The sequence below is a fragment of the Bactrocera neohumeralis genome, chromosome 4 (genome assembly GCF_024586455.1).
Source record: "Bactrocera neohumeralis isolate Rockhampton chromosome 4, APGP_CSIRO_Bneo_wtdbg2-racon-allhic-juicebox.fasta_v2, whole genome shotgun sequence".
NCBI lineage: Eukaryota > Metazoa > Arthropoda > Insecta > Diptera > Tephritidae > Bactrocera > Bactrocera neohumeralis.
In genome coordinates, this window is record NC_065921.1 from 24,081,857 (window position 1) to 24,095,819 (window position 13,963).

Below are 13,963 nucleotides of genomic sequence, written 5' to 3' on the forward strand. Positions count from 1 at the left end.
TAAAGCTACAACAGCCACTACAGCCTATAAGACCCCGACAGACAGTGTGAAAATGTATGAACCCGCACATAGCCCTACCCTACTTGTTGCTTTTATTTTAATCGTTTGTTTAAGGTCTGGATAATAAGGTGGAGAGGCGTAAATCTGAGTGCTTTTCGACAATCGTTCGCTTCAATTTGATGAGTTGTTGTTGGTGGTATTCCTCATTTATGGTTTATTCGTTCAGAGTTTTGTCAGTGATATAGTTTACTATATTTTTCCACTGAAAACATTCGAAATCTGCCGCATACTATGTATATTAGTATATAATAGTTACTAATTAAAAGCTATATACAAAGGTTTATATGGAGGTATCAAGTAAATGGGAAATTTAGCTATAAAACCTAAAAGCTAATCCATTAAGAGCAATAGTTGTAAAAATTCTTTGCATACTTTTAGGTTTAAGGTGTTCTTTATAAAACACCTCAGTAAAGCAGTAGTGCCATTAGACGGTTACATTTATCTGCCGTTGGCAATTACGTTGCAATTAGGTCTCAGCTCTCGGGTATTACTTTCCACTGAACATTATGTTCATTCAATACTTGCCCCAATCTCCCACTTGCCTATTACGTATATAGCCTGACATCTTTGATGACAACTTGCAACTAAATTGTCCACTTATTCCACAGAAAGCGACCTGCAGTCATGTTGAATTAGCTGAATGAAACTTTTGTTGGCGTTAACTGTTTGCTTGATGTTTTTGGATCATTGCTCTCTTGCGCTATTTAATCTTTGTTTTTTTTTTTTGGCCTAAAGCATTTCAGCTGACTTCAGTAAACCCTTTTTTATATAAATTTAACATTGTAACGCAGTCCAGATTTCTTGTGCAGCACCTTAAAACCACAAATCCATGAACAGAGAGGCATCCATAACCATGCAAATTTTGGGGTGGTTAAATGGTTGCCGTTTTCGTATTAAGGGGTTGAACAAAAAAAAATTATCAATCACGCTTGGTGTTTTCTTGCACCTAATATAACCTTTTTTCCATGTGTATTTTTGAAAGTGGTGGTTTGTTTACAGTTCTGCTGAGTTTGATGCCAGATCTCTGAAGTCTGCGCCCTATTGTATTACGAGATATATCTACATAATGCCTTTTAAAACAGTCTTTTTTTAGCTTATCGTCTTTTTTTAGATGACATGTGATTGTTCCTCTTCATGGCTGGCCTTTACATTTCCAGTTTTTCCATAAAGGTCAGACGACCTCTTGACAAATCCACAACTCTTATTTAAATACTTTGCAGTTTTTTTTTATATATCACCTAAAACTAATCGAGATACATAGATACATGGTTATATATACATATATATTAGAGCTGGCCAAAAAAAATTTTTATTTTTTTTTCTCCATCCCATGGAAATCTCATCCGACATAACTAAAAACAAGTTCTGGAAGACCTGCTCTTAATATTTTAATATTAAGAGGTGCCTCATATTTTTCGATATCCCATATAAATAACACAGGAAATTATGTTTTATATATATAAATGTACACAAACAAATAGTTGAAATCAACACTTATTCTTATAGGAAATTTAACGATTTACAAAAAAGGTCTAGAACATTTTTTAGCTGAGTCAACTCATTCAAAGATATCTTCAGTTAAACTCCAACAAAAAATTATAAAAAATGATTTCCACAACTTTTCATCTTATATTACAAATTGATGGCTAAGAAACATAACAAATCATATTTTTCGTAAAACTTATCAAGAGTTTAGCGATGTAAACATAGAATTTTCACAAAATATCGATAATCGTTTAATAAAATCATTTTTTTAAGTACTTAATTTAAACAAAAACTTTGAACTCTACTCTGTGTGAGTGATGACTTAGAAACCTTAATCGTTGCCTGAAAAAATAATGTGTCCTATTTGCTCACTGACTCTCGGGAAACCAAATTAATAAGAGCCTAGCGCAAATATTATGACAACTCCTACCGACGGTGTTAAAATGGATGTAAACGAATGATAATCCCGCTCACTCCCCATATAAATATTTTTGAAACTACTAGAAGCACCATAAATCAGTAACTAAATATGCCAGAGACATTTAATTATACACCCGAGATGGTATGAGAAGGCTTTATGGAAGCCGCTGTGAAAATTGGACGATGAGCGTGACACCGCCTCTTTTTTTTTGTGAAATCGCATATCTTTGGACCCGCTTGATCGATTTCGACTAAATTTAGCACGTGGCATTCTTCTCATATTCCTATGTCTCAGTGAAAATGTAAATTTCATTTAATCCTTTCACTTTCCGGTACACAAATCAGGAAGCAATTGATATAGCGGATAATAATTCCTTTAAAGAATTCTACCTTATAACCAAAAATTGCATAAATCCAACCGAATTTGCGGACCACAGTATCTATAGTTCACTTTTGGCCGAAAATATCGGCCAATATATGTGATATTCAATTGAAATGCAGAGAAAATCCTTTCCTATTACTCTGTGTGTCAAAAATGGATTGTATCGGGTCAACGTTTCCTCCATATACTTAATATATAGATTTTCGAGCTTTCGGGTGACTTTATACTGCATATATCGGCCCATATTTACTTGAAACACGAAGAGTATTATATTAAATATAGTAGTCTTTACACGGTTTAATATCATGGTGGAAAAACTTCAAATCGTACTAAATTGAAAAACAAATAATACATCGTAGACGTGCGGGTGACATACTTTATTCCAATATATTAGGTCTACAACTTTGCTCCGTTTTCCAATAGATGTCTCTAAGGTCAAGCACTGGTCGATTAAATCGATTAAATCGTGTTATATCGATCTTGGACATTTGTGTCAACATTAACCCAACAAAATATTTGTAGAGATCTGTTTGCATCCAAAATTTATTCTCAACTGAAAATGCCACTTTTTGAACCGAATTCTCGACATTTGCGTGACATTTTCCTTTTCTTTTTTAATTTCAAGAAAAGAGCGGCTGACTGGCATGGTGGTGGACTCATCGAATGCTTTCGGATACGTACGATGAGGCTGTCCTAAGTGAAAGGAAATGTCGCGAATGGTGTCAAAGTTATGCGTCCACGTCGACGGCAAAAACCGAACATTCACGTCGCCAAGATGCAAATAAGAATGGTGATTATGAAGTCGAAAGGTGGTCAAAAAAAACCATATTTGGAGACGCTGAAATGGGAGATCTTACCCCACCCGCCGATCGATGGCACACGGTCTAGCTAACGAGCTCCTAATAGACCTAATATAATACTGTACTCAGTTCGTGTATTGAATAGAAAATCTTCACAAAACAAAACGATGTCAGCCAAATTTTGAGAATCTTCTTCTTCTGTAGTGATTTCAATGTCATGATGCGTGTGCAGCAACGCCAAGCCGATCAATCTATCTTGAAGCATGTGCGTCCTCAGCCACGTTTTCAAGCGGCGAGGTGTCGAAAAAGAACATTCAGAGCTCGCATTCGTCACAGGAAGTGCGCAGAATATGCGAAGAAAACTATGAATTATGAGATATATGTAGGTCTACATCGTAGTTATTCAACGTTTCCAATGCAGTAGTCGGTAACTTGTTGTCTTTGACTGTTGCTTCTGCCCCCAATGGCACTGCCAGTGATCAAGTTCACCTTTGAGCTTCAAACGTCACACGACGTTGCCATTATCCAAAAGGCCTTTTAATCTAACTATCAAGCAGTCAATAAGCTTTTCCATTTCTTTGGTTTTCAAAGCACATACTTTTTCTGGAAGCAGCAAACTCAGTTGAAATCGATCCTATACTTCTCTAGGAGAGTGCGTCTTCAAATCTTCGCCGATTGTATCCAACAGAATTCTTCGCAAGCTCTCATGCAGAAATTTTCGTGTTTTGTTTGTCGGCCGCAGATTCTTGGTTTTTTTTCGTCAACTTTCAGTTCTCCCGCCATTTTTTTCGTGTCTGAATAAATAGATCCAAAATATTGCTCAGTTTTCTGATACAAGCAGCGTAAATATCATATTTGATCTTTCCTAGTTTTTTCTGAGTACCAGGTTGTTCAATAAGTTTTGTCGTTCGATAAGAGAGGGCGTTGCTACTAGCCCAAAATTTTTTTTGTTTTGTTGGTACACTCTTCATATGAACGTATGTGAAGTTTCATTTCAATCTGTCAATTCATTCTTTGTTTACAATCCATTTAGTGTCGCCGTGTCACAGTATTTTTTTACAATAGAAAACATTGAATATTGTGCAGTGAAAAAATTCTTATTTTTGGAAGGTGTAGAAAAATTCACGAACGAATGTTAAAAGTGTATAATGATGGTTTTAGAAGCTCTACACATCTCATTAGGCAGTGTGAGCCATATTTTAAGTGAAATTTTGGGTTTTAGAAAGCTGTGTGCACAATGGGTGCCGCGTTCACTAACTATAGAATAAAAGCACATTCGAATGCGACACTCTCAGCAACATTTGGGGCGTTTTAAAAAGGATAAAGTGGATTTTGAGCGTCGATTCATTACTATGGATGAGACTTTGAACTATCACTATGATCCTGACTCAAAACAAGATGCTAAAGAAAGGTGTGAACCTGGTTGTTCGGCTTCGAAACGAGTTCATGTCCGGAAATCGGCCAAGAAGGTTATGGCAACAGTTTTTTTTGGATGCGAGAGGATTTGTGTTCGCGGATTACTTGCAAACTGCTAAAACAATTAATTCTGAATATTATTGCAACCTTTTGGACCAGGGGGCCTATTCTGTAACTCGATTCGTAAAACAATTTACTCGAATTCGGATTTTTCATATTCTGTAACTCGATTTTCGGATTTTCAAGCCGATCATCGAATAAAATATTCGTTAGCTTTTGAGTTGTAGAAAGCAAAAACGAAAATTGTACGTATTTATTCTGGCACAGGGTGGTACAACTTTCGGATAATTATAAAGTAGATCCGAATTTCGAATAGAATACACTTTCGAATCGAGATACAGAATAGGGCCCCAGTTGAAGAAAAAAAATCGTGAAAAAAGACCCGGTTTGCAGAAGCAAAAAATCCTTTTTCATCAGAACAATGCACCGTGTTACAAGAGCATTTTGACAATGGCTAAAATTCATGAATGAAAGTTCGAATTGTTCCAGCATCCACTGTTTTCACCAGATTTGGCCCCCAGCGACTTCCATTTGTTTCCAGAACTCAAAAAATATATGCGTGGCAAGCGTTTTTCATCAAATGAAGAGGTCATAACGGCTGTTGAAGCGTATTTTGCAGACCCTCCGGATTCTCACTTCAGGGATGGGATCCACAAATTGGAGGATCGTTGGAGCAAGTGCATTAATGTTCAGGGAGATTATACTGAATAATAAAGTGTATTTTGAATCATAAAATTGTGTTTTTCTTATCAAACGACAAAACTTATTGAACAACCTGGTGTAATACTCCTCTCTCTCTTTACTCTTTAATAATTTTCGTGTTTTTGCGATTTGTGGCACTTAGAAAATTGAAAAGATACGAATCTGACCATTGACTACTCTTAGAATAAGTTGATTTAATTTAAAATTTGTTTATTTTTAAATTCCTATAAATATAAAAGAAAGACTGTGAAACGTTTAAGGTATTTTAAGTCTAAGTATTATAATTAATTTTTATAATATCATGACAACAGAATAAGTTTAGTATATTTTTTAAATACACGACAAATTCAAAAATCTTTCAGTGAAATACTATACAATGTCGAAATATACATGTATAAAAATATTTGTATATGAATTTACCAATATGTTTGGCTATTATACTTAAATAAATACATACAAAAATATTATAAATTAACAACAACTAGAGCTTATGAACACATTCTACAAACTACAGCAAGGCTTGAAGGCAACCAATGTTTTATAATACTAGAGAGTAGATACCTCGTTCATTCTATGTGTACATTTACATTCGTAAAATCTCGACACACCCTAATAAATGCTAACATTGCATATTATACTCTGGATGGAATTGGAGGACTAACGGTAATCGCCTTGCGTTTCGATACTATTAATATCACGCTGCAAAAAATATGAAAAAAACGGTAAATTGAGGTACACAAATTAGATAAAATATATAAAATACTTACGTAACGAGCACAAAACTAAGCAAATACAACAACGCGCTGATAATATTGAACATGCCCGGATAGGAGGAGAGTGTGGCATCGTAAACACTCGTATAAAGCGGCGATGCGCCGAGCGGTGTGATTGTCTGCAGCGCAGTAGTGACGGAGAACACCTTGCCGGTTTCGTTTGTGGGCGTGACGAAGGCGAGTATTGTCAGCAACATGGGTGCAATAATGCCCGACATGAAGCCCAGCGCCGTGGCGAGGTACATTTCCCAGAACTGCTGCGCGGCGGCACGCACTGTGCTCTCACCAACCGCGGAGAGGAGAGAGAGCATGGCCATGCTGACGATAGACAGCCGCAAATACTGCAAACAAAAGTGGTTGTTGTTGTATAATTTGTTGTATTTTTTGCTCTAAATTTAAATATATTTACCTTTCTGAATGCAATAACAGCAATAATGCCACCGATAATTTGTATGGCATCGCTAATCGAATTGTAGTCACTGTACTGGCTCACGGTCACATCGAATTTGGCGCGCAAGAACAAGTAGAATACGTTGCCCTCACCAGCTAGAATGCGGAAAAAATATTAAAAAATTCATAAGAAATAACGGTAAACTTTCAAAAATACTTACACGTTGTGAAATTGGTTATGATCAAAGCGATCATGGAGAACCAGATGAAAGTGCGCATGTAATTGGCACGTCTGGCAACGCAGGTGCGCACCAGATCAATCACATGATTAATGCTGAAGAATTGGCAGAGTTTATACTGCAAGAAAAACGACAAAAAAAACAATTAGAAATGCAAAAGAAACTGTCGCATTCGTGGTAACTTACACCCAGCGTTGTGTGCGCCACCTTCAAACTCTCCTCGTTCACGCGGTAGATATATACGAAGGCTAGCAGTATTGCTGCTGCCGAAATGACAAATACGACTTGCATGCTGGTGTGTGCGAAGAGTGCACTGCCCGCCAGTGTGCCGGTGACGGAACCAGCACCGATGGCAGCATCATTCAAGACCATTCTATATATCGAGAAAAGTTTCAGTTAGGTAACCAGGTTATGTATCACTTATTATGGTTACTCACTTGAGACCCTTTAATTGTGGTGGCGCCACATCGGCGATATAACAGTAACAGACGATCATAACAGCACAGGAAGAGCCAGTCACTGCCGCGGGAATTTGTGCGATAACATACAGCCATGGATTAGTGGGAGATTCAGCGGAGACCATGGCCAAAATAAAGCTGACAATATAACCCAGGAAAATACCTAGAAATAAAGAGCATTGGTTAGTGTGAGAAAAAACATTAAATACAATTTTTTCGGGAACTTGCATTGCTATTCCGAGTTTTGCGTCGCTTCTTTAAAATACAACGTTATTAGCCTTAAGAACCATTTTATATAGACACGAAAGATTTCTTGCAGATAACTTGATTCCGATCGTTCATCGTATGACAGCTATATGCTATAGTGGTCCGATATTAACCATTCCGACAAATGAGCAAAATTTCAATTCGATATCTCAAAAACTTAGGGTTTAATTCGAATATATGTACATATACAGACAGGCGGAAGAAAAGCAGTCGGACGCGGCTAAATCGACTCTTCCTGCTTATTTATAAATATGCTTCAGTCTCAGGGTCTCAGGGTCTCTGACGTTTCCTTTTAGGTGTAAAAAACAGTGGCAAACTTAATATATCTTATCCAGCTTGTAAACATTAGACAAAAATCCGAAAAAGTTGAATCAACTCGCTTCGAAAAATTGTCTCATTAGAGGTAGGCAAACAATGATACTTAAGATTTGAGGCGATTCCCTGAACAACTCTTTAGGGATGGGTCAAAGCTTGAGAGGGAAGGTTAGTGGATGGATTTACTGTCAGGATCAACTCAAGCTTCAAACTTCCTGACTATTGCAGTGTCTTTCAAGCCGAAGTTGCAGCAATTAACGTAGCAGTAGATGATCTGCTCCGGAATGCAGCCACCTTCAGAGAAGCAGAGCGGCTATACTTGAACTCATCTAAGGTGCGTACAGGGCTGGTCGAGGAGTGCCTAACCTCGCTATCAGTAGCATCAAGTGTCTTTGTGATAAGATTGGTATGGGTGACGGGCCAAAGCGGAATCGCAGGAAATTGCAAAGCTGATAAGCTAGCAAGGAAAGGCACCCTAGAACCGCTATCGGTAGTATGGGAACGGGTCGGAGATCCCAGATTCTCTTGTGTCTACTACTAGATAGCTGGGCTTTGCGGGAGCTTGGCCAGTGTTGGGCCACTATCGGTACATGATCTAGTGATCTCATTGTCCTCAGTAAGGCTAGCCTCTCCCTAGTTTTGGAGCTTTAACAGGCATTGCCCTATTGGCGTTCATGCTGTAAGGTTGGTAATATTACCAGACGCCATTTGCAGAAGCTGAGTGGAAGAAAATGAGGTGGAAAGAACTCAACATTACCTTCTTGACTGTCCTGCTTTTGGAAGGTCAAAACTTAAACACTTGGGAGCGCATACCTTCAGACAACCCTCCGAACTGGCGGGAGCACATTTAATGTGTAATTAAGTATTTATTCCTAATGATAGTGAAGTCAAAAAAATTACTTACCAATAAGTGAAATCAAAAGCACCGGCCGGCGTCCGAAACGATCAGACCACGCGCCAATAAAAAGCGCTAGTACTGCGGGTATAATACTGGAAACCAATGAATTGGCTAATATAATGCGTGAGACATAAGGCTGCACTTGATTTTCGATGTCCTGCAAAAGCAAAAAACGAGTTGTAATTAATCGCTTTTAATTCTGTTAATTTTTGTTAGAAAACACCAGAAATTTTAACTAATTAATACTTGATTTAATCACCAAAATCACGATAAGTTTGACTTTTAATTAACGATAGCTTTGTTATATAATATAAATATATATAGTATACATATATTTTTTCGATAAGCGGGAAGCAATGAAGTGGGTAATACCATTTTAATCGTCTGCTTTTGGAGAGTGGCGAAACGAACAAACCATTGGTGTAAAACAAATAGATTGGTAGATATTAGGAAGCGAAGGAAATGGGTCTGGCAGTGAACGTGGGCACTCGTCAGTGTCCTAGATAATTTTGTCTATCTTGGAACCAGTATTAACACTAACAACACTGTCAGCATCGAAATCCAACGCAGAATAACTCTTGCCAACAGGCGCTACTTCGGGCTGAGTAGACAATTGAGAAGTAAATTCCTCTCTCGACGAACAAAGACCTAACTGTATAAGTTACTCGTTACTTCCGTTCCGCTATATGGTGCAGAGACATGGACGATAACAACAGTCGATGTTGCGAATTTTCGAAAGAATAGTTCTGCGGAAGATTTATGGTCTTTTGCCGGTGGACAACGGCGAATATTGCATTCGATGGAACGATGAGCTGTACGAGTTCTACGTCAACAGTGATATATAGTAGTTCAGTGAATTAAGAGACAGCGGCTACGCTGGCTAGGTCATGTCGTCCGAATGGATGAAAGTATTCGACGCAGCACCCGCCGGGGGAAGCAGAGGAAGAGGAAGACCTGCACTCCGTTGGAAGGACCAAGTGGAAAAGGACTTGGCTTCGCTTGGTATCTCCAATTGGCGCCACATTGCCAAAAGGAGAAACGACTGATGCGCTGTTGTTAGCTCGGCTATAACCGCGTAAGCGGTGTCTGCGCCAATAAAGAAGAAGAAGTGTTTCAAACTTTGTGGCAACCTTAATATCCTATCCTTCTTCTTCTTTACTGGCGTAGACACCGCTTACGTGATCGAGTGTACAAAAATATGTAAACTATGCTGAATACTTTTTTTGTGCGTAAAAAATTGCTCAAGTAAGAAATCAATTACCTAGTCAGTCAATTAAGCGGGCGAGTACTGTTATTGCAAAAACAACACTCGGATGTACTCATCCATTATTATTTGGCAATGTTTAAGGTTTAATAGTTGCGTACATATGTGCTTGGGATTTCACCTATTTTCCCCAATATATGCATTCATATATTGATATAAGCGTAAAATATTCGCAAACATAAAAATAGATAAAGATAAATTCAAATGCATAAAAATAGTCCGAATGATAAGTTTGCGACATGTGTTTATTGTCTAATGCATCATTCTTTTATCAGCTTTTGATATAAAAATAAAAAAAAAATAACAATTAAAAGCGCCCCAGTACAAATGAACGCATTGAATGAGAATGGCAAGCGTTTTGGCGACCTTAAGCAGGCATTCACACGCTCTCACCCGTTGCTGTTGTTACGTAATATCGATATTTTTGTTGTTGTTCTCACACGTGAATTTATTGAAATGAGAACAGAGCTCTATTATCGGGAGTGCGACAGATGCGTATCCAGAATATCTTTCGGAACAGTTTTCCCCCCAAAAAATGTTTAAACCCTGAATAAGGGGTTTGCCAAGAAGTTTGCATCCAGAAGGAAAGTTCAGGGACTCTATAAAATATACTGGCTGAGTCTTTTACTGAGTTACAAACCAGACCACGGTCTCTACGCCAGTAAAGAAGAAGAAGATCACACTAAAATCCAGAAATCTAACCGATATTGGTAAAATTGTCTAAATGATGCTCTAGACAGGATCAGGAACGATTTAGCTGGGTACAAAACTGCAAAAGTCACAGGGAAAACGGTAGATCAGAAATACGCAAAGTTCCCAATGGCATAATGGCACGGCAACTCTTTAATCATTTGGAAACTTCACAATATTAGACATTAAAAGCGATATCATTGAAATTCGCGCCAAGCGCTGGCCTCCTAAGGGATGACTACTACTCCAAGACTACGTGACAATACTCCATCTGGTACCGCTAAGCACCAAAAGTGGTCTAGGTGGAGCTTATTAGTTCGCCAAACTAACTGACATAGTGAGACTGTCTGACGACGCATATAGGCTGTTAGGAGGCTCTTTGTGAAACTGTCGGAACTCAAATCCTCTTACTGCATTTTCCTCTCTGATCTATCCTTCTGACAAAGCTCATAAATAGAAAAAGTCTTATTTGCGCAACCTCCTCCTCCGAGACATCGTCAAGAAACCCTCGACCAATAGTTGCGATTCTTTTCCTTACTAAGCCTTGCAGTCACATAGAAAATGGTTCTATATTCCTACCTTCCACAGCTTCTACAATAGTCATTGTATGGTGTATGTAGTCTGCTGGAATGTACGTCATTAGCCTGCTACCTTATAGTCAAGATGTGCGATTTTGCTTACTTGTTGAGCATATTAGTGATTGATTCCACCGAGACTCAGCTCTATCTATAACATTCTGCTCGATTAAATATCTGAAAGTATATTATTCCCTCTTTATCGGAGTCTAATTGTTAGGTGGTCTGCCTAATTCAGCTGCTTCACAGTTACCAGCAATATTACTAGGTCTTGGAACCCACTGCAGGTTCATTGTGAAATAGTATGTTCGATCCATCAATAGATCAAGGCATTCTTTCACTACCTCTGAGGAAACCCGAAGATGATTATCCACCTGTTCACTTCACCCCTAGCATTCAAGTTTAGCCAGCACGATTCGGCCTAATGATTAATATCGTTTGTCGTTATTTGCTTAAGCTTAACGCGGCTATTTGGTTAATTCCCAGAAAAAACTAATAAAATTTAGTCTGAACACCCCCTTATTTATCAATGTTCATATTTCAAATTCTTTTATTTACTTACATGATTTATTGTTGCATTCGAAATGCCCAACATTGGCTCGCATTCGGCTTCGCTGTATCCAAATGTAACTTTGCAGGACTGATAAAGTAATTGATTGGTAAATACCACCGCTGAAAGTATTAAATATCAGACATTGTTGCAGTTGTTGTACACTTATAAAATGCAGTCCATTTTTATTAGCAAATATCTGCCGCGGCAAACTTACATGTTAGTGATGTGGCGAAATTCAGAAGAAATATGGGCGGTTCCAATATGAAAATGCGTCGCAGTGGATTTAATTGTTGTTGTGTGCTGCTAACTGTATCTGAATCGGTGACAATAGTCTGACTGCTATTCAAATCTTCCACCTCTGTGCGCTCGTATGGATTGACTGTGGGATCGGAAGTTGAATTCTGCACATAAACCGCTGCGGAAGGCGTGTTTTGTGCATTGTAAGTGCTGTTTTCGAACTCGTTTCTTCGCATTTTTGTTCGTTTTAAGTAAACGTATTTCTAATCACTAATCAACAAGTGGCGCTTATGTACTTTGCTTTTGTTTTGTTAGAAGTAATTAAATTATTGTCGATTTTTGTTCGATAGCCACTTCACTTTATTCGCACTTTCACTCGTTCTTTCTCTTAGTTTTCGAAATTCTCATTGGTTTTTATCACCGGTTTATGGCACTACCGGCGGCCATAAAAATCAATGCAATACTAATTTTGATAACAGCGCCCACACTGTTTATATTTGATTATTTTATCGGTGGCTAGTGGACAAGCTTACCAGCTGTGATTCCCTGGCGCATAAATTTGAAAGAAAGTGAGATAAGAAATTTTTAATGTATGTTTGGGTGCACCGATTGATATCGAAGTGCGTGCTTTTTGATTCATCGGTACATTTGACCTGGTGAAATTTGCAAGAATGACATTTAGAAGTGTACTATATAAATAAAAATATACATATATACATGTACTTGTATATATATGGTAGTCGAAAAAGTCTTTTCGTATTTTTAATAAAATTTTAACTTATTTTTTTATATTTTACTAATAAATAAATAAATAAATATGTACCATTTCAGTCGATCACTTTTTGCCATTATTCCATTTGTGTAAATCGAAATTTCGCAATTTCCAGAACAGAAGCGAGCAAAACATTGTTGTGCTACACTAACTGATACAGCATCGTCTCCGTAAACTTCACAAATTTCATTGGTGTCCTGCGTGGCATGCTTCCCTTTTTATAGAAAAATTTCAAAATATAGCGAATATCTTAATTACTTTCACTCATTTTTCAAGATCTGTAACTTTTTTTCAACTTTCCCGAATTTAATTTTGGTTAAATGAAGCTTAAAATCTCATCTTTCCAACACTATATAGTATGATACAATGTGATTGGTAGCACTGGAGATATACGACTACAATGACATCTATTGACAAAATACGAAAAGACTTTTTCGACTACCGGTTTGATGTTTGTCGCCGTACATGTAGCTCGTAAACGCCTAACTTAATCGCAAAATTATAAAAGACCATAACGTAGAGCAATAAATGTAAAATTTTAGCGCCGTCGAAGATCTTGTATAATTCAAAAACTCTTCGTTTCACAATTTTCAAAAAATTTAGTGTGAGTTCTTCCACCTAGGAACTACGGGAAAATATATATCTTGGAATATATATAAATATACCTTGAAAATGTCAAAGCAATCGATGTAGTAGTTCTATTTTTAAATTCTCAAAAACCTACGTTTATTAGGCAGTTTCTCTAGGTGTGCCCCTTAAAAGTCGAATGAATAAGGCTTTTGATAAAAATGTTGATACCTTCGATCCTTACCTGCATTCATCTATAGTAATAATACATTTTTTTGGAACTTGGAGTTGAGATAATTTCAAGCAGAAAAATCTAACTCACCGCCAGACGACTTTTTTCGGAGGTCCTCCTGGAAATTGGCTACGGGATCAGGGGCATTCAATTTTTCAAAATGAATCACCGATTATATACGTTGGTACACGAGTTCCTGGGCAAAAAAAAAGTGAAAACGAATTCGTAGATGTGCGAAATCGTTCCCATTGCCACACGCACAAAACACCATTAAACTCTAAGCACACGCTCTTAGTAAGTAAGTTAAATGTACATATCTTAAGGTAAATATCCAAATTCGCTTTGGATAATTCCCTTCAGCATTCTAACCGACACTGTAAAATTGGATGAAATCAGATGATAACCTCG

General features: G+C 37.6%; 1 protein-coding gene across 1 annotated transcript in view; it reads right to left on the reverse strand.

The window, feature by feature from the left end:
• The window catches only part of LOC126754464 (uncharacterized), a 213,850-nt gene that overhangs the window by 38,745 nt on the left and 161,142 nt on the right, over positions 1–13,963 (reverse strand). The window contains exons 5-13 of the mRNA XM_050466433.1: positions 11,962–12,530; positions 11,757–11,866; positions 8,672–8,822; positions 7,165–7,348; positions 6,914–7,100; positions 6,710–6,845; positions 6,508–6,644; positions 6,093–6,439; positions 5,961–6,024 (exon numbers count right to left, since the gene is read on the reverse strand). Coding sequence (XP_050322390.1) covers positions 5,961–6,024; positions 6,093–6,439; positions 6,508–6,644; positions 6,710–6,845; positions 6,914–7,100; positions 7,165–7,348; positions 8,672–8,822; positions 11,757–11,866; positions 11,962–12,220 — 1,575 coding nt within the window. The 5' untranslated portion in view covers positions 12,221–12,530. The remainder of the gene's footprint in view (positions 1–5,960; positions 6,025–6,092; positions 6,440–6,507; positions 6,645–6,709; positions 6,846–6,913; positions 7,101–7,164; positions 7,349–8,671; positions 8,823–11,756; positions 11,867–11,961; positions 12,531–13,963) is intronic.